At 34.9% G+C, this 27,985-nt stretch overlaps 2 protein-coding genes across 2 annotated transcripts; one reads left to right on the top strand and one right to left on the bottom strand.

The window, feature by feature from the left end:
* Nucleotides 1-2,245: 2,245 nt before the first annotated feature.
* LOC121733093 (conserved oligomeric Golgi complex subunit 8) lies at nucleotides 2,246-8,024 on the top strand. Its single transcript, XM_042123240.1, has 7 exons — nucleotides 2,246-2,515; nucleotides 2,997-3,303; nucleotides 3,758-3,923; nucleotides 5,293-5,388; nucleotides 5,968-6,145; nucleotides 6,682-6,845; nucleotides 7,310-8,024. The coding sequence occupies exons 1-7, from the start codon at nucleotides 2,464-2,466 to the stop codon at nucleotides 8,003-8,005; spliced, it is 1,659 nt and encodes a 552-aa protein (XP_041979174.1). The 5' UTR covers nucleotides 2,246-2,463; the 3' UTR covers nucleotides 8,006-8,024.
* A 1,138-nt stretch (nucleotides 8,025-9,162) lies between these two features.
* Nucleotides 9,163-26,092, bottom strand: LOC121733119 (DNA repair protein RAD50). The gene is made up of 22 exons (XM_042123279.1): nucleotides 25,685-26,092; nucleotides 24,250-24,433; nucleotides 23,807-23,992; nucleotides 23,487-23,700; nucleotides 22,631-22,722; nucleotides 22,226-22,435; nucleotides 20,897-21,063; nucleotides 20,420-20,568; nucleotides 20,088-20,202; nucleotides 18,753-18,989; nucleotides 17,600-17,758; nucleotides 16,974-17,087; nucleotides 16,582-16,779; nucleotides 16,135-16,281; nucleotides 15,530-15,745; nucleotides 14,723-14,883; nucleotides 14,203-14,437; nucleotides 13,713-13,919; nucleotides 12,680-12,876; nucleotides 12,202-12,306; nucleotides 11,114-11,230; nucleotides 9,163-9,739 (listed from the first exon to the last, which is right to left on the bottom strand). Exons 1-22 carry the CDS (start codon nucleotides 25,937-25,939, stop codon nucleotides 9,493-9,495), a joined length of 3,912 nt encoding a protein of 1,303 aa, XP_041979213.1. The 5' UTR covers nucleotides 25,940-26,092; the 3' UTR covers nucleotides 9,163-9,492.
* Between the last annotated feature and the right edge of the window lie 1,893 nt (nucleotides 26,093-27,985).

Genomic DNA, 27,985 nt, shown 5'->3' with positions numbered 1-27,985 from the left:
CGTGTGCAAGAAGTTTACACTCGTGTGAAAACGTTCAAATGACAGACTGTGTGACATCACTATAGTTTGTGCGTTTTAAGCAATGAATAAGGAAACAGATGGAAGTGACATAACTACAAAAAAGTGTGACTGGCGCCATATTGCCAAGAACTAAACATGGCGGTCTATAGTGATGGAACACTCGGTTGATATTTGTCGAGGATATCGATAAACTAAGATGTTATAAGTGAGCGTCCTGTTATATTATATATTATATTGATAATAAAAAATGTTTTTTTTAATATTCTATAAAAAAAACATTTTTGCCTATTTTGTCTCTATGTATACATATACATATTTGCCTATTTTCTACATAGAGACAAAATAGGCAAATATGGTTTTTTTTTGTATAGGAGCCTCCTTAATTTTAATAAAACTATTTAATTTATTTTAAGTTTATAAATAAATAAATAAACTTAAAATAAATTAAATAGTTTTATTAAAATTAAGGAGGCTCCTATACAAAAAAAAAACCGTATATAATTTATTAATTATTATTTATTATTTAAGTTGCCATTATTGATATCGGGCAAAAATTACCAAAAAATCGGACAAATACGAGTTGTACTCGCGCACGAAGGGTTTACAGTTTATTTTAATTTTACCATCAGTTATTACTATTATTAAAGTATGTATACAAATAAGTATTTTGTGAACATTTCAAGTGCCTACCTTTTGCCATTATTGATATCAAGCAAAAAATAGCAAAAAAAAATCACATTTATTTTGGGGCTCCCTTAAATATTTAATTTATTTTGTTTTAAGTATTTAAATCAAGCCATGTTATATTCTATTCTATCACAAATCCTATTTATTGTTTAATTATTAACTAAATTAGCACATACGAAGTCAAGCCATCGATCGGTAAAAAACAAAAAAATTAGTAAAAATATACTTAAAAACATACCGATCCAAGGACATTTTTTTTTAATTTCTTCTTTTTTTTGACGGACTATAAATTAATTTAAAAAAAAGCAAATTGGTCGAAAAATTTGACTGATATATCGATATTTTTTTTCGCGATATATCGAGACCGATATTGATATTTTTTCAAATCGATATATCGATAAATTCTTTCAATTTCGACATCCCTATAATACGACACTTTGACAGTTTATGTACCTCGGAGAACCGGAATATAAAATGGCGGACCGACCACAGTATTTTGATTTGGTAGAGACCATTATGCCGAGTCCACCCTATAAAAGTCAATGGTTTTAAGATGATATGGGTGACACATTATAATTAACAATAGTAGGGAAGTTACCTTAGAAAATTATTCGATAATTTAAAAATATCGAATCACTTCGTAAAGGAATTGCAATCGAAATTATCGATTTCGTACTGACGTTTCAGAGTGGCGCCGGCATAAACCTTATATTATAAGTCTATAGGCGCCGCGCCGGCGATTTAAAATGGCCACCCTTTTTATCGATTTGATTTCGATTCAACAGTGTCAATCTTTATTGGCATAAATTCCATTTCATGCATCTGATATTTTTCAAATATTTTCGTAACAATAATTTTCACAGTTAAAATTTATATTTTTTTATTAATAAGTAAGCATTTAGCAACTTTTCATTTTTATTCATTTACAATTATAGGAAACATTTGTTTTTGTAGATGGAATATAATTTATTACATTTTGTTTTTTTTTTGTTTTCTTGTAAAAAAACCCGTAGCAGATATGAGAAGTGTCACCCATATCATCAACGCACAAACTATAATCAGTTGTCAAATTAGTACGCTTGTCAGAGTTGTCATTTGTCAAATGACGATGTTCAAAACAAAAGTACAGGTTTTAAGTTTTAACTAAATATTAATTTTTTCATAAGTTTTTTTCACTAAATCCTTTATTATGTTAGGTAACTATTTCTCATGGGCGTACCGAGAGGGGGCAGGGGGGGGGGGGGGCAGCTGCCCCCCCCTGGATCATGTTGACGTCCCTACTAAGTATATTATCTAGTACTTTTATCTATAAAAATTAAAAATTAAGAACGAAATTTTGCTATTTGTTTGCAATACAATATTTTTACAACTAAAAATTAATAATTTTTTATTCTTTATAAACACCTAGCTTATGAAAAATCTGATTTGCCCCCCCCCCCTGGCCCAGAACCTGGGTGATTTGCCCCCCTCCCCTGGCACCAGAACTTGGGTAATTTGCCCCCCCCTGGCCCAGAACCTGGGTACGCCCATGCTATTTCTTAAAATATGATGGAGAGGCAATATAGTTTTTCAGTAAATGTGAAATCATGATTATTATACCAAATTTGACTGTACATTCCACGTAAAGGAATCAGCAAAACGCTCTAGTAATTTTCGGCAAATTGAACATCTTTTCAGTTATAATTTAGATGTAACAAGGTATCTAGTGTGTGACTGAGGAGTTTTAGTGAAATATAGTTTAAAAACATAAACAGTATGGAGCAGGAGCTTAAAGATCTTTGTGACCTTTTATTTCCAAATTCGTCAGGCAAGTATTATTATTAAATAATAAAAAAATAATTAGAATGCATGAATAAATTTTAAGTGCTTTACCAATCAGGGCCCGATCTAAGGGGGGGCGAGCCGGGCATTTGCCCAGAGCGGCAAAAATGAGGGGCGGCGAAATCGACTTATTCCTATCTTCCAACCTAGCCATCCACCACTTAAGTTTGAGAATTTTACCAGCCAACCTACCTTAAGTTTGCTAGTGGAAATATTTGAGTATTTTACTTAAATATTCCTCCCATTTTCCCCCAACAAATATGTTTCCAGTATATGTAAAGGGAGGAGAAAATGATCTTTGCCTGGAGCGGCTAAATGGCTAGATCTGGTCCTGTTACCAATTAACTGGAATAATATATTATATGTAACAATATTACTTTTGAGGAACTCCAAAGTAAAAGCACAATCTGTTTTTGTATATTACTTAGCTGCCATTGTTTATGACTTTATTTGAAATCTCGTTTCAGAAAATGTTGAATATTATGCAGAAATCTTGGATTATATTAAGAAGTTAGGATCTCAAAATTGGGAGCACATACAGAAGGAGCCAGAGAGACTTAAGGAGGAAATGAGACACTTGACTGAACAAACTCAAGACTTGGCTTTTACAAATTATAAGACATTTGTTGAAACTGCCGACATATCCCGCACAATAACTAATGATTTGGTCCAATCCAAGGAGTCTTTGGGACAATTCCTCAAAGCTGCACCAGCTTTTGTAGAACAATGTGAAAATTTCTCACAAGTTGCTGGTAACATACTACAGGATAAAAAGTAATTTTTTTAATAAATATTTTTTTTACTTAAATATGGAGTTGTTTACTATAATATTTTATTCTTATTTTGTAAAGTTTTTGCATTAACAACTGAATTTTGACTACCTCTGTGGCTCAGTTGTTGAGCATGTTGGTAGTTCAAGCTAGGTTGAAAAGTTTTCAATGTTCCTGGGTCATTGATGTGTATTAAATATGTGTATGATATAATAAAAATCTTAAATAATATATAATATGTTTAGTATAAAAGTATATTTCAGTTGTCTGGCACCTGTAGGCCCTTCCCTTCAAGCCCTTCAAGTATTTACCACGGGGCCAGACTGACGTAGTGTGAAGCGTCCATAGATATTATTATTGGTAACATTACTATAAAAATTTTTGGTTGCATTATAGTTCATACCTATGATTGCATTTGGAGCGAAATAATAATATACATTTGATTCAATGCATTTCAGGAGATACAGTAGCATCAGAAATCAGAGTGAGAAGTTATTGGAGCTCCTGGAACTACCATCATTGATGAGAGAAGCACTTAATTCAGAGGACTATGAGTGTGCTTTAGATATTTTTACATTTATTCGCAATTTATCAAAGAGATATGCGGAAATTCCTATTGTACAGGTATTTTAACTTGAGAACTTTTTAAGGCTTATAATTAACTGATCACCAGAAATAGTAACATTTCACAGACCAAAATAGTAAACAATCACCAAAATACAGACCACCATTTTAATGTTAAATGATAACCAAAGATTTAACATCTTCAAACCAAAAATAGTAAATGATCACCAAAATAAGTAAATCATCACCAAAATAAGTAAATCATCACCAAAATTAGTAAATGATCACCAACATTTTACTAGCATTATAAAGTAAAATGATCACCAAAATTAGTAAATGATCACATTCTATCATTATACTAGAATTTTAATGTAAAATGATCACCAAAGATTTATTATCTCGGTATTGTATTTAAGTATACAAAATGACTCCAAATAAATCATTGTTACTTAAACCAAAAGTAGTAAACGATCACCAACATGATATGTTAGCATTTTAATGTAAAATTATAACCAAATATATTTTTATTTAGCAAATATCCTATTAAAGAGAAGAAGACAAATAGATGGACAGACAGACATCAAAGTCTTAGTAAAAGAGTCCCGTTTGTACCCTTTGGGTACGGAACCCTAAAAACGGGACTCTATTACTGAGACTTTGATGTCTGTCTGTGTCGGAACCATCCATGTCTGACTCACACTTGGCCAACTATTTTGTTAATAATATTATTATTAACAAAATAGTTGGCCAAGTAGTGATTTATTTGGACAGAAATATCGCATTGATTTGCTCACAAGGATTTGGTGATCATTTACTATATTTGGTGATCATTTACTATATTTAGTGATCATTTACTATATTTGGTGATCATTTACTATATTTGGTGGTCATTTACTATATTTGGTGATCATTTACTATATTTGGTGATCATTTACTTTATTTGGTGATCATTTACTATATTTGGTGTTCGATTACAATTTGAAGTGTTGTCATGACTAAAATAGCTGGTAGTATTGCAATTTTAGATTTTATTTTTTTGGTGTTAATTATCTTTTTTTGGTAAACAAGTTTAGGGTATCAGTGCATTTTTTGGTGGTCATTATATTTGTTCCCACTTTTTAAAGCTATACATGCTTAGAGAATAGTTGAGAACCTTTAAAAATTTCAAAGTATTAAAAACATAAAACAACTGATTAAATATTTCTGTATTGTCTTATATATTTAGCAATCCACTTTACCACACACCTGACAGAAAAAGAATGAGGTTAATAAGAAGTTAATCCCTAAGATGATATCACTACAAGTCTACAATAGAAAAAACAAGAGGAGGCTTATTCTAATCTTGAGTCAATGTGCAATAGGCACACTGATCTTCAGTCCAAGAATAAATTAAAAGGCAAATTACCAGCCTTTACCTTTTTTGTTTCAGAACACAACTAATGAGATAATGACTTTGTGGTTCGAGACTCTATACCACCTGTTCAACCAACTGCATTATGACCTTCCTTTGCCGCAGTGCTTGCAGGTTAATTGCAACTTTATTGTTTTATATGAATAATTGATTGATGTTCAGTATAACATAATGTTGGGTCACAAAATGTTACCTTAGCATGTTTCATGGCTTCATAATATTAAGACGTAATTACCTAAACTTCTATAATAGTACTAGCTGTTGCCCGCGACTTCATCCGCGTTAACATAGTATAATAACAAAGATGGATAGTTTTCTCCTTTTTGTTTTTGTGGTTCCTTATACAAAGGGTAAAAACGGACCCTATTTAAGCAAACGTCAAACGTCAATAAACTTTCATGTGTCTAACTCGAGAAATGACGGACTTTCATTGAAACTTTCTACCCTTATTTCACCCCCTTCGGGGTAAAATTTTCAAAATTCCTTCCTTAGTGGGTGTCTACTTAATAAAACAACCCTACTCACCAAATTTCGTGGCTGTAACTTTTACAGGTTTTGCTCAGCGATGATGAATCAGTCAGTCAGTCAGGACATGTAATTTTATAAGTATAGATTAATCAAGTGCACAAAGTTTTTATAATTGATTTGACTAAACTTTATACAAGAAGTGTTGTAACCTATAATATTCAATAGATTCTAGGATACTTAAGGCGAGCCAACACAGTGTTTAAGTCTACAGAAGATGAAAACATTCACCCCGTGGGTCTCAAGTCACAAAATATGGACATGTCAGATGGCCTTGCACTACACTTTCTGAAAGCGAGAAACGCTTGGTTTGAGAATGCACTGGAAGAAGCAAAGTCAACTGAAAGTAAATATTTAGTTTTTATTACATATATCAGCTCATATTACGAAAACGATTTATTTTATAAATAGGAATACTCCGATTTATGGCGTTACCACTTACGGGTTATTTAGGGCATGGGATCTCTAGATGTCTGGCACATTTCTCACAATACAAATCTCGATTGTAATGCTATCCTGCTCGCGTGCGCGTGTTATCATGCAGAACAACGTCAACATCGAACAAAGATACAAAGAACACTAGATCGCAAGAACCTGCCCATTATTTACCCTACATTTTTATAACCGAATAAAGAGTAATATTTTTTTTACTATATCTTATATCTTTAAACGAGCAATTATATATATATATATATATATATATATATATATATATATATATATATATATATATATATATATATATATATATATATATATATATATATATATATATTATATACTATATAATTGAAATCTCGGAATCGGCTCCAACGATTTTCATGAAATTTAGTATATAGGGGATTTCGGGGGCGATCAAATAGCTAGTTTTATTTATTACAGCAACAGACAAACTGCTACGGAAGCTGGTGGAACTACACAGGGTGCACCTATTCAATGTTATAACTCAACACAAGTCCATATTCCTGTCGGATACTCAAGACTCCAATATGAGGGATGATGAGCTAAATGGCAACAGTGCTCTATCGTGTTGGTTAAAGGAGAAGGTGTGAAATATTTTTCTTTGTAGCACTTCTTCCATCCTTATATTGTATGTATGTGGAAGAATAAAAATATGGAAGTTATTTAATTCACAAAAGTAGGTCTCGGTTTATCTTTAAAGTCAAAAGACCATGAGAGCGTAGTTTCTTATTTGCCTTTTCGTTCTCTTATTTACACGGGCGTATATATAGCTTTGATAAGGGGAGGGGGGGGTCCCTAACATAAAAAAGCGGCCAAGTGTGAGTTGGAATCGCCCATGAAGGGTTCCGCAGCAGCAAATAGGCAACGTGTTTAGAAAAGCAAAAAAAAAAATTATACATGTACCGCATCAATATTAATCGGCAAGGTAGTATATTATTGTCGAAATTGGACAAGTAAGATGGATAGTAATGGGGGGGGTCCGGACCCCCAGGACACCCCTCTTTATATACGCCCATGCTTATTTATAATTTGTCTTGATATTTCGCAGGTAGAAGAATTGGCGCAATTATTAAACCAGGACTTGTGGAAAGAAGATGAGACAGGTTTTGAGTCTATATTCAATCAATGCATGTACCTCTGTCTCTCGTTCGGGAGAGTTGGCGCGGATTTTCGTTGCGTCTTAACTCCGCTGTTTCGGAACAACATCCTCACTCAATTCCACACCGGTATCGAAAAAGTCAACAACCAGTTTGAGAATACTATGAAGGTTTACAAAGTGCCGAGTATAAAGAATGTACCGAGGCCGACGAGCGAAAGCACAGCGTCGGGACCACCAGAAAACTTATTGGACTACTATCCCTTGGCGGAGCTCTGCAATGGCCTACTTGGACTTTTGAACTCCCTACGTCTGACTGCTCCTCTAAACATTGTGAAGGATGTCTACAATAGCTTCCGCGATTCTTTCGAGAAGGCTGCGCAGATATTAGCGGCGTTTTACCACAAGGAGCAGCAAGCGTACAGCGACATTGAGAGCCAAAACTTCGTGTCGTTTTGCGTGTGCTTCTCCGAGGATTTGGTGCCGTATATTACAAAATGTCTGTCCCAGTCGTTCCCGCCTACTCAAATAGCTGAACTGCTCGGTATTACGCTATCGACTCTACAGGACAGTAAAATATTGCACCTCGACCAGCATGAAATTTCCCAACCCCTCATACCTATTATAGGAAACAATTTAATAGATTAAAGTTTATTTATATTGCTTAAAGTTTATTTATATTGCTTGTTGAATATTATGTAATTTTATGAAAATATTTTATTATTAAATGTGACTACAAAGCTGTGGTTTTATTGCTTTATTAGGTTTGCTTCTGTAAATTAATTGTTATTTTGGTAGTGAGCGATCAATAAAAGAACAGAATCATATAAAATGTTTTAATTTCCTGTATAAAACTATTAAATTGCCTTAAAAATAACGATATTGTTAAGGCACAGCCTGCTTAACAAACATAAAATTAGAAATGAATATAAACGAAACTTCTCACTCACAATAAACTAATTGAATTAGAAAATCTGTAATTGTAAAATTTTGTACAAAAACATAGTTTACTGCGAAAATGATATGGCTTAATTTAAAAAAAATTATTGTTATTGAATCAAAAGAAGAATCGACTATTTAGAGCTTATGAACTAAATATAAAAATATTACATAGTTGTAACACCTTAGGAATTTTTACTTAACAAAAACTAATATCTAAAATATAAATGATATAATTGGAATTGTATAAATTGTTTTATTGTTATGGGATTGTGTTATTTCTAATGATTTGCTCCAAACATACATTTCAAATCGAAATCGAATTTCAGGCTGTTAAATTTTAGTATTTGGATTGTAACTACTTATTTTACACAATAAGTAACACTGGTGTGAAAGTATTTAAAGATATAGTCCGGCCGCGGCATACATAGAAACTCGTTCATTTAGCTACCTCTTGTACTTTTACTTTTACTTACTTTTACTACACAAAAAAATTGCTATTGCGCTCCTATCGCGTAACTGTGGAAGACAGCAATATGTGCGCAAGTAAAAGAGACAGGTCTTATGAGATTCAAATGCTATTAGGATACATTTTAGAATGTAGCGGCACTTTAATTATAGGTCTACCAGAATCTGATGGCAAAAAGTGAGAAAATAAATTGACTCTAGCAATACCGGGGTAATTGGAATAAAACATTTTGACCCTTTTTTCTTCTTTTAGCGGCTGATTCTGTGTTAAATATGCAAATATAAAAATTTATCCAATGATCAAGGATATTTTTTGAAAATCTGCTGTCAAAAATTGCCATCAGATCCTGGTAGACCTATAACAACCAATTGTTACGCTGTTGGGACGTGAAAAGCACGACAGTAAGGCTTCAGTCTCGAAACCAGCGGGTAGCGGGGTGTGAGCGGCGGCGTCGCGTTCCAATGTGTAGATTTATATGGACAAGCCTCGAAAACAGCCGCGAGTCGCTCGCCGAGCTGCGTATTAAAAGGCTTTGCATATAAAATACGTTACGCGCCGCCGCCACCGCTCCCGCCCCGCTGCCCGCTGATTGCGAGACTGAAGCCTAAGAATCAAATAAAATTATTCAAAAAGGTCGCATTCCAATATCGAAGTTCCTAATAGCGTTTGTTTTACGGCAAAGTTCCTACGCGTTCCGTCTTTTAGAATGTGACCTTCGTACAAAATACTAGACAAATCTTATTTTCTTCACTCGCGATTTGCCCTCCTCGTTCCTCGACACCTCATAGTAGTGCGTCACCTTATCAATGTTACCCAGGGACTCTATGAATTCTTTGTCGTGAGTGATGATGATAAACATGAAGTTCCTCTGTGTCATTCTCTCCTGTACTATCTCCCCTAGAGCTGAACACAGACTCTTCACGTTATCCTGATCCAGATTAGTCGTCGGCTCATCCAACGCCAGAATACCGAATCTGAAAATAATCATTAAAACTATTATTCGTCACTCACACTTTTATATAATATATAAATAAAACTAACTATATTACAATTAGTGTCCGACCGAAGGTCTATTTTTGGCAGAAGCCGATGCCGATTAATCGGCAACCGCCACAACCTTCGGCCGAAGCCGAAGGTTTATAATCAATCTCGACTCTCAGTAATTAATTTTGTTCAAAATTGTCTACAAGCTACAATGAATATTAAAATTATTTCAAAACTTCAATATTGAAGGTTTACTACATAAGGTTTACAAAATATAGGTAATTGTAGGAAAAAATGTAGCTGACCAGCTCATTCCCGAATGTTTTTTATACATTTAACTAAGCAGGCTAACAATAATTAGTGTATGTTCCATCTGATGGAAATTGGTTATCGTAATGCCTTGCGTCGTCGGCAACACCAGGGGTGCTACTGGTGCGTTGACGCGTCAAGGGGTGTAATGAGGGGATGGGGGATGTGTTTAAAGCCCTCTCACTTACTGAACGAAGCATAGAAGCGGTAAAGCTACTATTCAATCAGAATTAGGCTACAACGCATCGTATTTTAGTTACTAGCCAAAAACCAAAAATTTAGACTTTTGTCACCCTCCCCTCACTCCTGCTCACCTCCTAGACTTAAGGACTTTTAGTATGTTTTGTCCCTAAGCACCCTGAATAAGTTCCAGCAGAAATCTCTTAGGTTTCCCGCTCACGCATTCTACAACTACTTTATTGACTGTACTATTGTAAAAAATAATATTTCTTTATTATTTCGCAAATAACAATAATTAGACCAATCAATCAGTCTTTGTTTTACTCGACTAGACTGAAACTAGACTAAAAAATAAACAATCAGTAACTTCTTAATAAAAAATTTAATGATTTATTAAGAAGTTAGTGTTTGTTTATTGTATTTGACAGTGACTCCCAGCGCCCTCTCCATACACGACCGGTTCGTCGCGTCACTCTCTCACGATTCACATTTCACACAGTCTTTCGTAACAGTTCGTTCAATTTCGACGGTTGCTCGGACCTTCGGTTTTAGGCCGAAGCCGAAGGTTCGCCGAAGATGGTTTTTTTCGAAGCTTCGGTCGGACACTAATTATAATATAGTTAGTTTTATATAAATAGCTCGGCGAAACTAGAGGGGGTAATCGGCGTATCTGATCGCGATCTACATACAAAAAGCCGTCTGATCACTCAGTCACTAAAAACGTATTCGGTCCTTAAACAGCGTATAAGCTATACTATGTTCTCTCTTTGTCTAATTCATTTAAAAAATCGTTTGGAAGACAAAGACATTGTAAATCACATTCCTCATGATCTTTTTTATTATTAAGGGGGTTAATAGGTAAGTAATAAGTATACCTCGAGCTGAATGTCTCTGCTAGCGCGAGCCGTATGATGAGGCAGGCCAGCACCTTCTGTCCCGCGCTGCAGCGACCGCGCATGTCGATCTCTACACCGTTCTTGCACTGCACTACCCTGTGAATTGTGATACGAAACATTAACACCTTAGTAAAGTCTTAAATGAATGCGAATCTGGGTTAAATAGTGTGTTGTGTCTTTCATAAATACGAATAAGGTGAGAAATAACAATAATAATGACGCTTAGATCAAGGTTGACTTCAACACAGATGTGTGAAAGTATGTCTTAACAGAATTAAAGTTAACACTGAATAATTAAACATTGTTGTACATACGAACATCCAATGTTAGATGTGATCGGATGGGTTTGACATCTGCCATTTGCCAAGGAATCAACTTCTCTAACGGCCATTCCCAATATTCAATCTTAAACATTGTTGTACATAAGAACATCCGATGTTAGATGTGATCGGTCGGATGGGTTTGGATGGGTTTGACATCTGCCATTTGCCAAGGAATCAACTTCTCTAACGGCCATTCCCAATATTCAATCTATCTCTGGTTTGACATACAACCGATCGCAGCTAATATTGAATTGACATAAAATATATGTATCTAATGTCTAATGTGAGCTATTTCTTGACTATGCTATTTGACATGGGAGAGCCATGCTTCAGCACGAATGGGCCGGCTCGACCGGAGAAATACTACGTCCTCACAGAAAACCAGCGTGAAACAGCGCTTCCGCTGTGTTTCGCCGAGTAAGTGAGTTTACCGGAGGCCCAATCCCCTACCCTTTTCCTTTCCCTACCCTCCCCTATTTCCTTCCGTACCCTCCCCTATTCCCTTCCCTACCCTCCCCTATTACCCCTTAGAAGGCCGGCAACGCACCTGCAGCTCTTCTGATGCTGCGAGTGTCCATGGGCGACGGAAGTTGCTTTCCATCAGGTGACCCGTTTGCTCGCTTGCCCCCTTATTTCGTAAAAAAAAAATCTATCTCTAGTAGGGCAAAACCAGAAATAGATCAATTATTGGGAACAGCCGTAATAGTACAAGTATGCCTTAAGATCTCAATAATTTTTTATTACCTATAATCATATTTGCGTCGGTCCGACTCAGCAGTCATGGTGCACTCATTTTTAATTTCAATATAGTCTATATCGTTTCCTCGGTATATTTTTCTCCACATTTCACTGTAAATAGAAAATTATATAATTGCAACGGTACATAAAGAACTGCAGAGACATTTCCAGACAGAGCGCTATATGCACGCACGCACGCACGCACGCCCGCACGCATACACTCACATAAATGTAATCCAACCTTTTACATTTTAAACTACTCTCGATATTATTATATTAGGAGGTTCATAAATTGCGTAAAACGTTTTTAATGAACTGTTTGATTCATGCTATCATTTGAGATTTAGCAAAAAATAAATATGGCAATTAAAAAACCATAACTTAAATTTAAAAAGCAATTCAAAACTGGGTATACAATTGTTCACATTGAGTTTGCTCTCTGCATAGTCATAAGATAAAATCTTTAATGAAAACTATTACATACCGTATAATTAGATTGATATTTTCCATCTTTTCCCTATGGAACTCCATAAGACACTTCTCCAAAGCCATAGAGTATTCCCTTACATCCTTGTCGATGGCTTTTAGTACATGCAACTCGTAGAATTTCTCCCTGTACTTTGCTTCCACATCTTTGTTTTGAGTCTTTTTTAATTCCAACCTATTTGCGGCCAATGTTTTCTGAAAAAAGGTGTCAGCTAAGTTACAAATTGAAATTAAACTTACCTTATGATTTTTAATGAAACTAAATAGTAAAAATATAAATACACTATTGATTTTAAGGTTAAAATATTATTTTCATTACACTCATTTTGGATAACTTTGAATTGCGGCTTGAGGCGACGCCTTGATAATTTGGCTGTAGCCGATATCGATTTTTCTCAGCAATGACTAAAGCTAAGAAATTATAGTTCATTGTCAGTATTCATCATGTCTTTGTCTTTGAATAACCCATATCAAAAAGATCTCTGTAAAAAAAGGGATTCCTATTTTGAAATCCCTGAGAGGAGAGTGATTTAAGCTTTCAAGCATACACTTTAATTATTTGCCCATAGCTTATAATATGAAATACATTTATGGCTTTTAAATTACGCGACAAAAACCATTTTGTCGCTACGCCCTTTCCATTTTTGCTGTTCCATATCTTGTTTTCTATGAGAGGCCGGCCCGGCCTCTTATAGAAAACAAGCAATCTAAGACATATCCAACACGGTTTTTTACTTTAACGCGGCGTCACCTTAACTTTGAACAATACATTATAGTTTATACAATAATTAATGTATTGTTCAGAGTTAAACTGCATTTCAAAGTTATTATATATATATATATATATATATATATATATATATATATATATATATATATATATATATATATATATATATATATATATATATATATATATATATATATATATATATATATATATATCGTTCAAAGTTAAACAGCAATTCAAAGTTACCCAAAATTACTGTATTAGGTGTTTTTTCGCAAATCTAAGAACACGTAATTCCTACCTTTAGACCTCCAAGTTCTCCTTCTGTTTTGGCTTTTTCCCTAAACAGTTCAGTCTGTTTTTTAATTAGAGGTTCCTTCTCTTTAATACTGTCCAAGTTCATACCGCTCAGCTTCTCATTAATAGTTTCCAACTCTTTCTGGCAGCTCTCTATCTCATTCTGAGCTTTACGTAATTTTAGGTTGTCTTCCAAATTCCTTTTGTAAATCTGTAACATACATTTTGATACGAAAAAGGGTTTTTGTTGCATTGGGGCCAAAAATGTTTTAATAGCATTTAAAAAGAATTTGGTTACATTACCAAAGGAAAACGAATTCTGCAATAGCGAACAGCAACACCATAAAAATATTTGAAATTAAACAATGCGTAAGCTATGCAATATATTGTCCTAGTCTATCACATTGAAAAAAATCGCTTGATAGACAAGGAAAAAATATTGGCATTCACATAGCATTCTTATTAGTAACTATAATAAAAAGAAATCAGATTACCTCCTGTTTCGCCAGTTCATCCTTGAGCGTATCCAACCTCTTTGTCAAGCTGTTACGGTCAGTCACAATCTGTTTATGCTTGTCGAGAAGTTTCTCGTTGGCCTCTTTAATTTTGTCCATTTCCTTCTGAACATTCCTCTCCTTGTGCTGTTTTATTTCTGCTTCTATTGTCTTTACTTTATCGAAGGAGCTTACTATTTTTGCGATATAGCTGTTATTTGTTTCTATCTCGGCTCTAAAAGAACATTAGCTGGCTTAAAAAATGACACTTCAATTTTTTGATTTATGGGCACATGATAGACCTACGTAACTTGGTTGCGTTACGTAAACCCAGCTAGTAGATCAGAATTAACATCGAGTAAACATAATGCGACCAATTGACTTAGGGCCGCGCTACACCGGAATGGCCCTCTCAGGTCCGCCATCTGCCTATGAATCAATTTCTATGATTGCACAAAGTATATAACAGTCATGCAAATAAATGCAAAAGAAATGTTCTAGAACCACAATATTATCTTACCTATGTTTCTTAACTGCCTCAGTTTTAACAGCACTCTTTGCTTTTAGTTCCTCTTCAAGTGGAGGGATTCCTTCAGTCAGTTCATTCAATTCTTGCATAAACTTGTCCCTGTTGGCTTCCAACTGCTTATGAGTTTCTTGCAAGTTGACTAGTTCTTGTACCTATATTTTTTAAATTATTAAGTTTATAAGATATCATTTTATTTAGTGTCCTAAAGTGTTAAGATATTATCATTAACTATTTTTCTGTTTTTCCAATATAATGGAAAAGCCGTTTAACAACACAAGCAATGTTCAAAACTTAGTTGTCATAATCATAATTTGTTGATAATAATAATAGCTCCCACACCGATTTCGGTGACGGTGGCCGGTTTCATTGAAAACCAGGCCAGCTACACAAGAGTAATTTTATAGTGCCCAAGTGTGCGCGCAGTACACAAGAGCACTCTCTATTCCTTTGCTCTCTTATGAGAGCAAAGGAATAGAGAGTGCTCTTGTGTACTCTTGTGTACTACCACTGGGTTATCCCAGTGGGAAGGAAGACCGACACGACTGGCGAGAGGTCAGGCGCAGGACCGACTTTTACATGCCCATCCGACGCATGGATCATCTTACTTGTCAGACACAGGTGATCAGCCTGCATTGTCCTAACCAAATTTGGAAATAACATGTTTCCAACGCGGGAATCGAACCCATGACCTCCGAGTCAAGAGCCGCGCTCTATACCACTAGACCACGGAGGCGTGTAATTTGTTGATAAGGTAGTAGCAGTAAATTCTATTCTATTTACTCTCTTTTCTCATCTTACCTTCTTCTGAATATTCAAAAGTTCCTCCTTCAGTTTATTTTTCTTCTCGCTGGCTTTTTGCAACTTCTTGTTGTGAGCGTTGATTTTAGTCTGTGTAGACTTAATCTTGGCCCGTAGTGCGGTTATCGCTTGCCTCAGCTCCTTCTGCTTAGCTGTCGCGTCGTCTAAGTTCATGGTGGTATCGAAGTCTGCGCACTGTTCTTTGATCGCTTCGAACTATAGAAAACAATGTATTATTAGACTGCAGTAGCAGGGAGTGGTTCTCCAATGGAAGACATTGCTTAAAAGGTAGATATTTAGTTCACCGTCATACGAAATAACAGACATTTATCCTAAGACCTCTAAACCTAGTCATTCAGACAAGAAAAGCCGATAGAAAGGGAGTTCTAGAACACTTCTCGTATCAAAATAATGTTACGATGGCAACACTCCTCTCGCGTTCTTTCAAATGTAACTTCCTTCTCGAGTATACTGATAATATCTTTTTCGTAGATAATATTTGCATTGTTTTCATTGACAATTTTTTCCAAAATAAACTGTCATTCCAATAAAATTTAAATTTATTTATATATTAATCCCAAAGTAAAAAATTACATAATACTTACATCCTTGGTAGTAGTTTTGACTTCATTGGTGTATTTATCCATAAGGGGCATCTCTCCCTGCAGCTGCCTGGCCGTCTGTAGCTTTTGTTCAGGCTCTGTGAGCAGCATCGACATTTCCTCTGACGACTCCGTCAGTGTTGCTATCTCCTAAAATTTTAATTAAAAAATACAAATATATGTATTTGTAAAAATTCTGCAGATTCAGAAACAAACAGTTATCTGTCAACGCTGCACGCAATTTAACGTTAATAACCGCGCGGCAACTTTACGAATCTGAGTGGAACTAGTATAATATGGCATAGAAAAACTTTTAAAATTTATTGAATGATCAAATCGCGTGGTGCCCGAATAATAGCCAGAGTGACAAATAAATGATTGTATATGTTATCTTCATTACAAGCCTCAAATAACATAACCACAAAATGGTTTAATGCAAACGCAACTTACCTTATCAACCTCTTCCAATTTCTTCTCCAACTCCGGTATATCTTTCTCTTTCAGGGCCGTTATTTTCTCGTTCAAAGATCTCATACCTATCAAATCATCCTTCTTGGCTGAGGATTTTTGTAGTTCCTCTGTAACTTTTTCTAACTTGCCTGGCACATTCATTACTTGTGTGGTCAGTTGGGAAATCAAATCTGTCACCTGAGGATAGAGGAACAATTTTTAAATGTTTTTAAAACCAAAGACTAACTGCTGCTATATGCAGCAAAAAGAGTAAGACTAAAAATTTTACCACTTTGGTGTTATTAATATTATACTGATTATAGAAAACGAAGTATTGATTGTAGAAAAGAAGAATAATATGATAATGAAGAAAGTTATGTTAAGAATCTTACCTCATTTTCAGATTCGAATCCTCTGTTGCAGAGTGGGCAGCAGTTGTTGTCTTTCAGCTGTCCCTTGTATTTGGCTATGATGAACATAGACGATTGGAGTATGTTTTGCTCATCCTGAAAGTGGAATTACACACTCAGCTTTATTTTTATTTCTTTTTACAATATCCATACACAATATGATGACAACAAACTACAAGAGGAGTCACAAAACTTATTAAATGTCGATTTTTTTTATTAAACGTCGTGATTATCCATAGGCGAATGCTAAACGCGCGATATTTATCCTGATATTTGGATATTTATCGAGTTTGCAGTATTTTGTATCGCGTTTCGTGGTATGGATGTGTGGTATAACAAAACATATCAACCTCTCACAACTTTTGAAGGTACGATTTCTATCAACGTGGCAAGCAACCGCAACCGACAAAAATTCAAATAAAATGGCACTTTTAGACATAGGCAATAGGTTTTATTTTGCTCAACGGAGTGCCGTAGTCTAGCGACGCTAGACTTATATCGGTATAAAATGAAGCCTATGTCATTTAGTGGCATTTTATTTAAATTTTTGCCGGTTGCGGTCGCTTGCGGCTACGATCGGAAAGTCGCCATTATATTCCCCGTCTTACCTGCAGCTTATCAACAGTAGCGGTGAGTTTGGCGAGTGTGGCGTCGTAGGGCTGCGTCCCGCACGCCTTATACATCTTATCTTCGGCCGCGGTGAGCTCCGCCCGGCGCGCGTTCAGCTGCGTACGAGTGTGCTTGCGGTCCGCCTCCAGACGGGTTATCTGTTGACAAAACATTTTAAAGTTTTAAGCCAGCCTCTTCAATTACGTAACCAGCAGACCCGGCCACGCGTTGCTGTGACTAAGGTTCTTGTTATATTACATTGTAGTAAACTATTAGAGGGGAACAGTATAATATTGTAACTATAAATTGAGCTATAAGCTATCCTATCATTAAAATTTTTTTAAAACCAATTTGTGCACACATTGTACAAATCTAATTTAAATCGGTTCAGTAATTTAGGAGTTCATCGCGGACAAACAACGTGACACATAATTTTCATATAATAAAGACTGATTGTACTGTATGTTTTTGTATGTTTTTTGATGCAGTAGCTCTACCATGAGTTTAAAGCTGTAGTATTTTTCGATACTCGATACCGACTACCGTAAATGTTTAGTATGGCAAATTTTACAGCGCCTCTAGCGGTTACTTGCGGAACTAAAATCGCCATACTAAATATTTACGTATTCGGTATCGAGTATCGATAAATACCATAGATTTAAACTCATGGTAGAGCTACTGATTCATGTTAAACACTTATGAAACACAGTTCTTCAAACTTATTAATTTTTTTACGTTAAATTAAACATGACGGTAATTTATTAATCAGAAATTCAAGATTTGGAGTTTGGATCACAATCGAAGCTATAACAAAATCGACATCAAATCAAAGCCATAAAAAGGCCTAACAGATAATGAATGCAAATTAATGAATAGCTTATTGTTAATTTACTAGGATACTCATAATTAGAGTAAATTAGACAAAAGATAGAGCACATAATTAGTATGGTAAAAGGAGGGGAAGTAAGTTATCTTCATACAAAGGCACCGCGTTCGGCTTGTATGTGTGCGCCATAGTACAAGCCGCGCGCGGTGCCTTTATATGAAGATAACTTACTCCCCCTCCTTTTACTATGTAATTAGAGTAAAGATTTCATATGTAATGAAATCTTTACTAGTGACTAGACATAACGAAAATATTTTAAAATTTACCTCTTTTTGCTTCTGAGCAATCTTCTTATTCAGAGAATCCACTTCTTTTCGCACTTCGACTTCCACTTTGTTCACTGACAGGGCGAAGTTACTCTCCGGCATATTTCCCAGCAGTTTGGTTAAGTTCTCCTTGTGTTTATTAGTCAACACCATAAGCTGTTTTTCCTTTTGCTTCAAAGATTCTTCAATCATATCCTTTTCCTTCAATTTGGTGCTTTGCTTTTGAAGTTTTGTGATCTAAAATATTTAATAAAGATTCAGTAAATTGATGACTGATATCCCACAAACCATTTTGCAGAAATATCTGCTATTTAAGGTTAAAAATTGCAAAAAAAAATAGTTGAACATAGATTGACTTTCTTCTTTTTAGGGTTCCGTACCCAAAGGGTAAAAACCGGCCAAGTGTGAGTTGGACTCGCCCATGAAGGGTTCCGCAGCAGCAATAAGGTTTATTTCATTGAAATTAAAAGGTTTTTGATTTATTTTTATATTTCAGTTGATTTAATGAAAGTTAAATTAAGGTTTACCATTTATGACGTATAAAAAAAACTACTTGCTAGATCTCGTTCAAACCAATTTTCGTTGGTAGTTTTTATAGTAATGTTCATCATATATTTTTTTTAGAATTATCATGCCCCTACTTTAGAAGTTAGAGGGGGGGGGGGGGACACACATTTTACCACTTTGGAAGAGTCTCCCTCGCAAACTATTCAGGTTAGAAAAAAATGATATTAGTAACCTCAATATGATTTTTGAAGACCTAACCATAGATACCCTACACGCAAAGGTTAGATGAAAAAACTTTTTTTTTTGTTTCAGTTATACCTCCATAGGTATAACTGAAACACAAAAACATAGGGACCCCTAAAAATTTTTCCATTTTTGTATCAAAATCTTAATGCGGTTCACAGACTACATCTACTTACCAAGTTTCAATAGTATAGCTCTTATGGTTTCGGAGAAAAGTGGCTGTGACATACGGACGGACGGACGGACGGACAGACAGACAGACAGACAGACAGACAGACAGACAGACAGACAGACAGACAGACAGACAGACAGACAGACAGACAGACAGACAGACAGACAGACAGACAGACAGACAGACAGACAGAACCCTAAAAACGGGACCCTATTACTAAGACTTCGATGTCTGTCCGTCTGTCTGTCTCCAGGGTGTAACTCAAGAACGGTAATAGCTAGTGAGTTGAAATTTTCACAGATTATGCATTTCTATTGTTGCTATAACAACAAATACTAAAAACAAATTAATAAATTTAATATTTGAGAGGGGAACCCATACAACAAACGATTTTTTTAGTTGGTTATACAAACCTTGGTAGTTAACTCCTCAAGCTCCTGTTCGTTGGTTTCCATAGTCTTTTCATCAGTATTGATCTCATTCTGGCATTCTTCTACATTCACTTCTTTTTCAAGCTGCTCATATTCCCTGTTAATCAATTATAATATTAGGCGAAAAATAAGTGGTTATTTTTATCGAAAAGTTTTAAGTAAAAATAGGTAATTATTTTTGGATGACCAACTTTTTTTAGTTGTTGATAAACCATTTTTTTAAGCTGCTAAAGCTTTGATAAACATTTTGTTGACAAAAATGTTATAATGACACCATGGATTAGTAAAAAACATTTTAGATACTGCAAACTTACTCTTCTGCAGTCTTAATTTTCTGTTCCCAAACTTCCAATCTCTCCTTTGACTTGTTAGCTTCATTAATTTGTTTTTCAGTCTTTGTGATTTCCTTCTTCACTGTCTGAATCTCTGACTCTTTGCTGGATATTTTTTGTTTATGGCGAGACTGAAAACAGAATTTAAGAGTTGTTTATTCACATTTTGATTGTTAATTTAAATTAAAAAACATAAATTTCTATATTATGCAGTAAGGCGGCCCCTAAACCTACAATAATATGGTGCAATAAAAATTAAACTAGCTCAAACTGTTTAATATTAACCCTAGACCATCAACAATATTGCACAATTTAATTTTAATTTTATATATTTTAAATGGGTTTATTGCAATGATTATTATTATTATAAATGATTATTATTATTATTATTAATACATAATATTGGGCAGTAAAATTGATTGTCTAGGGGCCGCCTTAGACAAAAGAAGGAATACTCACAAGTGTATCCCGGCTTTCATCGATTATCTTCTGCAGTTTTTTCTCCTCCTCATCTGCTGCGGCTTTTTGTTCCTTCAGTTTGTCTTGGAGCTCTTTGATTTTGTTTGTTATTTCCGTCACACCTTTGGCTGCCTCTTCCTCTGTTTCTGGTACAGTCAACTCCATGTCTGAAACAATGAAAATAACACAATTTTTTTTTTAATTTCTTCTTCGAAGATTCTTTCCTCCTCGGTCCTTCTTCCAGTTTCACAATTAGGTCATAAGAAAGTTTCAAACATTATTCAGATAGAGAAGTAATTTTTTGTTTATACAGGATTATTTTTTCACCACGTCATTGGTATCGATAATTGAGTATATTCCACAAATAATTTTTTTTTTCTTTTCAATTAATTTATCCGTTATCCAATCTAATACTTCTTGAGCGCACTAATTACAAGGCGACAACGGGTATGAGGTAGGGGGCGGCGGAGTGAGGTAAGCGATCGGCCGGGCGCGCCTCAAATGCGTAATGCATTTTAAGTAGTTTAGTGGATAAGGGCTTGATATTTTTGTTTTTTTGTCCCAAAAAGGTAGTAACAAAAATCGCTACTATTTTTTATTTTTGACAACTAATACATATGTTGATTTATTGTACTGGTGAAAAAATAATCCTGTATATTTTTCATTACACTTTCTAATCACATTATAAAACAGACTTGAGTTACAGTTACAGTCTAGCTTTAGTTGACTAGATCATGTGACCTATTAGGTATTTGGCAGTAAACATCTCAAAGCAATAGGCATAACGAAATTTGTTTTTTTCTTGTTGGTAAGTGAAGGACCATTCAAAAATAGGAATATTGGTGAATAAATGACTTTGATAGCTTAAAAACTCACCAAGAAATCCATACAAAATGTTACCTAACTGTGACGCTTAGCTAGTTTGTTCGATAGCTATGTTAAATATTGCGCTTATGATTGTGGTTTGATAAGAAATTTTTTTTATAAATTGCATAACTTATCAAACGGTATACATATGTTGATTTATTGTACTGGTGAAAAAATAATCCTGTATATTTTTTATTACACTTCCTAATCACTTGAGTTACAGTTACAGTGACATTAAGGCATTTTATAAAAAAATTCGACTTGACTGTCCAACTTTGTGGGCTCATAAAAAAATATATGTACATAAGTTATGAAGCTGAAATTTTGGAAATACTTATATTTTATCGCTATGTCTTTATTTTATTAAAAAAATCTGCTAATCTTTGACATTGTCGTCATCCCTATTATAATTTACTTTTTAATAAAATAAAACTTTTAGAGGAAAAAACAAGGTAAGTTTACCAGCAAGTTTGGCAGTTTCCACAATCATTTTGTTCTTCCTGTCAATCTTCTCTTGATTTTGACTCTCAAGTAGAACATACTTGTTGAACTTTACTTCATTTGCTGTCTTCTCATTGGCTATTGTCTCCTCCTCCTTGTTGAATTTGAAAATTTTTTTGTATGAGTCCTTGATTTCATCATCTTTGCTCTTGTTTGTTGCTCCATAATTAGCTAAAATAATATTAATATAGTTCTCAATTTTACCTGATCACACTAAAATGAGTTTTTTTTTTACAGTAAGTTTGTGATTTGCATATTTTAGAGCTGATACTGCAGCAGTGGCATACACAATCAAGCAGTTTATATTGACTAAATCATATTTTTCATTTGTAAAATAAAAGATGTGTTTAATAAAATAAAACATACTTATTTGCTCTTGCAACTCAGCTGTGGTTCCTTCGAATACAGTTTGAATAGCCTTCTCCAATTCTTGCTTTTGGGTCTCATTGTGCTCCAACCTGTAAAATTAAAAACTATAATAATACACACAGCATTTAACAAAATATTTCAACATGAGCTATACATCTTAAGACAAATTAGAATTATCACATATTCTTCTCTTCTCTCTCTCTCGACTCTATCTTGAGAAAAATTAGTATTATCCAATTTCTAGAATCTCTGCTGTGAGTCTAGGTACTATGTGCCATTAATGTTTTATTTATGTGTTTATGTGATCGTATAGACTAGCTCTTATGTAAGCATGTTGTGCTGTGAAAATGTAGCAGGGTAATTTAATAGAAAAAGTTATATTTTAACCTACAAATAATAAAAAACATTTTAACCTAATAACTCCCAAGCGGTCGAATTAAACCCCATATTACTTATTGAAAAAGATATTAAGTTTTTTTTAATGAAATAAGGGGGCAAACAAGCAAACGGGTCAGCTGATGGAAAGCAACTTCCGTCGCCCATGGACACTCGCAGCATCCGAAGCGCTGCAGGTGCGTTGCCGGCCTTTTAAGAGGGAGTAAGGTAATAAGGGAGGGTAGGGATGGGAAGGAAAGGGAATAGGGGAGGGTAGGGTAGGGTAAAGGATTGGGCCTCCGGTAAACTCACTCACTCGGCAAAACACAGCGCAAGCGCTGTTTCACGCCGGTTTTCTGTGAGAACGTGGTATTTCTCCAGTCGAGCCGGCCCATTCGTGCCGAAGTATGGCTCTCCCACGTATAAGTATGTTAAAAATAATAAAATACACAAAATACAGCAATAACAAACAACTTACTTGTTTTTAATTCTTTCCTTCTTTGATTCAAACGATACCAATTCCTTTTGTAGTGTCTCAATAGCAGTCAACTGCTCAGTGACAGGCTTCAATTCTTTAGCAAGCTCAGCAATTTTGAGTTCAGCCTCCGATATACTTGTTTCCGTATTTACAATATCCAGTTTCTTCTTGTCTAAATCTTGTTTCTTTTCAGTTAAAAATGCTACCTCTTGGTCTGTAAGGTGACAAAAAATTACAAAATTACAGCACACATGTAGAGCACACACACACATGTAATTGAAAAATATATCAAGTAATATAATTATACAAAAATGTTTTACCTAATAACTTGAGAGTGGTAGCGTATTCTTTCCTAATTTTCCTTAACTTATCAAAGCAATCACTGTATTTATCAGCATCGAAGATTTCATCAAATCTCTCCTTCACCTTCTTTCCTTCATCCAGGGGCCAGCTCGAGTCCTCTTGATGACAAAATATTACCGAGTTCAAAATGGCTTTGGATACACCTGTAACATGATATTAAATTATGAATGCAAATTGTGACCAAAACATTATTCATACTAAAAAATTCATGCAATACAATATAGAAGAGTAAAGGAGTGAGCACACTGAGACGGACCGTGCCGGGGCTCATCGCAAAAATCCGCTTCCATACAAATTGTATGGAGGCGGATTTTTGCGGCACGCTGAGCCCCGGCACGGCCCGTCTCAGTGTGCTCACTTCTTAATAAATTGATATTGACAGTAAACACAATTTACAAACCTAATTCCTCGTGCATAACGAAATCTAAATCAGCACATCTGGACGAGATATCTTTTGTTTTACCCTTCTCGTCGACTACAGACAGAAATGAATCTAAAGTTTGAAATTTTGTCTTCTTATTCTGATAAGCGGTCACTTTCATGGACCTTGAGACTTCCAGTTGTTTATCTTTAGCATTGACGATCTGAAATAATGTGAAAATAAGAATAGGCAAAAAAAAAAAACATTACAATTTCTGAGGGGATACCGGCATCATAAGATAAGCAGTTTCTTCTTTGAATTCCAAGAATGAAAAGTAGAACCGTCGTATTAATTAGAGTGCGTTTCATCGAATAGTTTCTTTGCCGTAATGTTGGCATTCCTGTCTGTCAATAATGTAAACACGGTAGACACGCTCTGCGAGTATTCATAAGTTTTACTCATAAGATGACGTCGGGTCATTTTGACCCGAATTTTTTACATACATTTTTTATGAAACTAAGTAAGATACCACAATTTTGTTTATTACTTATTTAAAAAGGGATCTTTATTATGCATAAAACGAAAAAAAAAACCTGTGTTATTAAAGAAATATGTTTGTTATTGGCTTTACGGCAGGTGCAAAATCAACCTTGAAAACTGAATGTGTACGTAAATTTTATATTTTCGCAAAATGTTCTTACCAATGAAGGAAAACATTTACAAATGAATTAAAAGAGAGGTTTTAATAACTTAATAACATAAAAATAAAAGGAAATCAGTCTTCTACTTCCTCATTCAGAGTTATGGAACTCCTACAGTTATCACAATATGTAATCATGCCCTGGCATATAAAAATTGGACATGCTGTGCATGTGTGATGTGTTTTGCTTATCTTTTTTGGATGAACAGACTTCATATCTTTTGTAAGTTCCAGGAATGTTTTTATCTAGACACATGGTCCTCAAGTTCAACACCCAAAGCAGTCTGAGACTCGTAATCCTCTAATTCTTTCTTTCTGGGCTGTTGACTAATGATATTCTTCTTCAAAACGTAAAAAATAAGACAAAAACAATATTTTAATACTAATAAAAGTTAGTCACAAAAATACTACACCAACTATGACGTCGGGTCATAATGACCCGTTTTTAATTGGCGCGCATGTATCTTGCTCCAGACGAGGTGTGGCTCTAGCTGTAACAGCTAGGCGAGTGTTAAAGGGGGTTGTATCTCCAGCTATAAGTACTATGATTGAAAACATTCGATTGGCGCAAAGACAAAATATGACCAAGTAAACATGCCTCAGGTCAATATGACCCAGCGTCATAGTAGCCGGGTTAAGGTAGCACAGTAAGGGTAATGAGGCAACACTATTTTGCATTAGTGCCACCATGACGGCAAAGGAACTATATGGTGAAACGCACCATAGCAGGCTTCTTACTATGAGTTCATGCTGGATAACCAAGCAAAATCTTACCTTTACTTTTACTTGTCCAAGCACTTCGGTAGATCTATTGACTTTAGCGTCATGGACGAAACACTCGTTGCGGCTCCCAGGTGGCATTTGACCAGTAATAGCATACCGCAAACACTCAATAATTGTTGTTTTACCACATCCATTCTGCCCGAGGATCAGAGTCAAAGGCTTTTCGAATGCAATTCGTTGCTCGTCGCATTCGTCGGGACCGAAGCTACGAATGCCCCTTACGGCTAAAGATTTTATGCCGGCCATTTTTGTAGGATCATATAATGAGAAAAGGATTTTCTCTTTTCAATTATTATTATTGAATTGCACACCCGTAGTGATTAAATTCTCTTTGTTGCACACAGAAACGAAATTAAATGCCGGTTTTAAAACGGCGGCATTTCACGGCGCACAGATTACTAGTATATATTTGTAGACAAATAAGCACAGACTAAGAAGAGATACTACCAGATAAGCGTCTTAGAAGAGTTTGACGGCTCACGAATTGACATTTGATGCGACAGCTAGCGCCATCTTAAATTGGGGCGATAAAACTCCATAGGTGTGTATGTGTGCGTTTATGTTTGTATGTGTGTATTAGGATATTATGAGGATAGGATATCCTTGTCAGATTTTTATGTTTCAATAAACTTGAATTTGTAAAAACTGAGTTTGTTAAAACACCACTCTTCAAAATGTATTGAGCAGACATATATCCTTTTTTGTTCATGCTAATATTTGCTGCACCTATAATATTTATCCACTCATTTCTTTTTGCTTCATTGTTAGGTAATCTAAAAATAGAAATAAACACATATAATACATTTTAAAAGTGATGAAATTAGGTAAAAAAAAAGGCAATCACTATTGTTCATACAATATTACTACCACGTATTGTATACGGAAAACATCAAAAATATAGGGAACCAAGCGGTGAAATTAATAGAACCTTTTGTAATAGATCATTTTAAGAAAACACAGTCGTCTGAATTAAAAAATCTGGTGTGTTTCGAAGTAAAATACTAAACATTACTGATGTAAAGGCAAATCTGGTTGTTTTCTTCGACGAGTACGGCATCCAATAACACTGCACGTGGTCATGTTTCGGCACTCCAAATTTCACTTCCTAAAAGAATTTTTCCCAATATTAACTAGAATAATGTCGAAATTTTTAAAATAAATGCTGTTTGTTTATGTACGTTGACAGCTTGCCTACCACAAATATTGCAGGCTAGTAATGGCGGATGACATTTCAAAATGGTAAACACTCAAACTTACAGTTGTCTTTTTTCACTTACGTAAAAAAGAATAGGCAAAAAGGAGATAGTTATATGATTATGCATTTCTCGACGACTTGACGTAATCAATTCTATACATAGACAATGAGGGATTTTCATTTATATTTTTTAATTTTAATTTTAACAATCTTAACTAGATGGCGTAAGGATAGACACTTCTAGATTTTCTATTGGTTCCTCACCGATCTGAAATTATCTGCAGGTTGGCATCACTGACTACATATGGGTTGTGTTTCCAAAAAATATCAGTGTACTGTCAAGTGTACCATAAATCAAAATATTTTAAACCTAAGCGATCATTGGCCTAAGCGATTAGGCCAGTACACTGGTAATAGTTTAGGAACACGCTGACATAATAAAAACTTGTCAAACTGAAACTTGACAACTGAAAGAGTTTTGGCGGGCATGTCACTTTCAAACTTCTTCTACTTTTTATTGTTGGTGTGGTTTTTATTATTTTTTCCCAAATTGTGGTTTTTGGGTTTTTCATATTCATTATTGGTAAAACATTAGCCATTAAATATCCGTTATCTTGCATAAGTGCAGGTAAGATGTTGTCAAAACCAAAATGTATAATTCCTGTGACATTTGGTATGAATATCGTTAAATAGAGCTATTTCTTCCGTGAATTTTAGCTAAAACATCGTTATAATAACTTTATTATCCTATTCATTGGAATATTATTGCGTCTTTTTCAAGTTGAAATGTATCAAGTTTTATATTCTTTTGCCCAGTTTTGGAGCAATTATTGATGGTGTTCCCTGGTATTACCGATAGTTGTCTACCCATACGCCATCTAGTTACTAAAATGGAAACTGTTTGACAATCAAATTAAAAAAATAGGAAAATCCCTCATTGCTTCGGGTCCTTATATTTCTTAAAGGGCCCATTCACGGCAGGACTGCACGGCAGTCCTGCCGTGAATGGGCCTTTTTATGTCATTGAGTCATATCACGCGAATGAGGTATATTACACGCATCAATATTAATTATTATCACGATTCCGTGATGATATT

The sequence above is a fragment of the Aricia agestis genome, chromosome 13 (assembly GCF_905147365.1).
Source record: "Aricia agestis chromosome 13, ilAriAges1.1, whole genome shotgun sequence".
Taxonomy (NCBI): domain Eukaryota; kingdom Metazoa; phylum Arthropoda; class Insecta; order Lepidoptera; family Lycaenidae; genus Aricia; species Aricia agestis.
Note: the sequence above shows the minus strand (reverse complement) of the source record. Positions and strands in the feature narration are given on the sequence as shown.

Excerpts from the sequence above, each read along its gene's own strand:
- LOC121733119 (XM_042123279.1), bottom strand. The coding sequence starts at position 25,939 with ATGGCCGGCATAAAATCTTTAGCCGTAAGGGGCATTCGTAGCTTCGGT. Across the intron at positions 12,307-12,679 it reads AATATCAATCTAATTATACG|TGAAATGTGGAGAAAAATAT; the intron begins GTATGTAATAGT and ends TTCTATTTACAG. Across the intron at positions 11,231-12,201 it reads CGACGCAAATATGATTATAG|GGTAGTGCAGTGCAAGAACG; the intron begins GTAATAAAAAAT and ends CACAATTCACAG.
- LOC121733093 (XM_042123240.1), top strand. The coding sequence starts at position 2,464 with ATGGAGCAGGAGCTTAAAGATCTTTGTGACCTTTTATTTCCAAATTCG. Across the intron at positions 3,924-5,292 it reads CGGAAATTCCTATTGTACAG|AACACAACTAATGAGATAAT; the intron begins GTATTTTAACTT and ends TTTTTGTTTCAG. Across the intron at positions 6,846-7,309 it reads CGTGTTGGTTAAAGGAGAAG|GTAGAAGAATTGGCGCAATT; the intron begins GTGTGAAATATT and ends GATATTTCGCAG.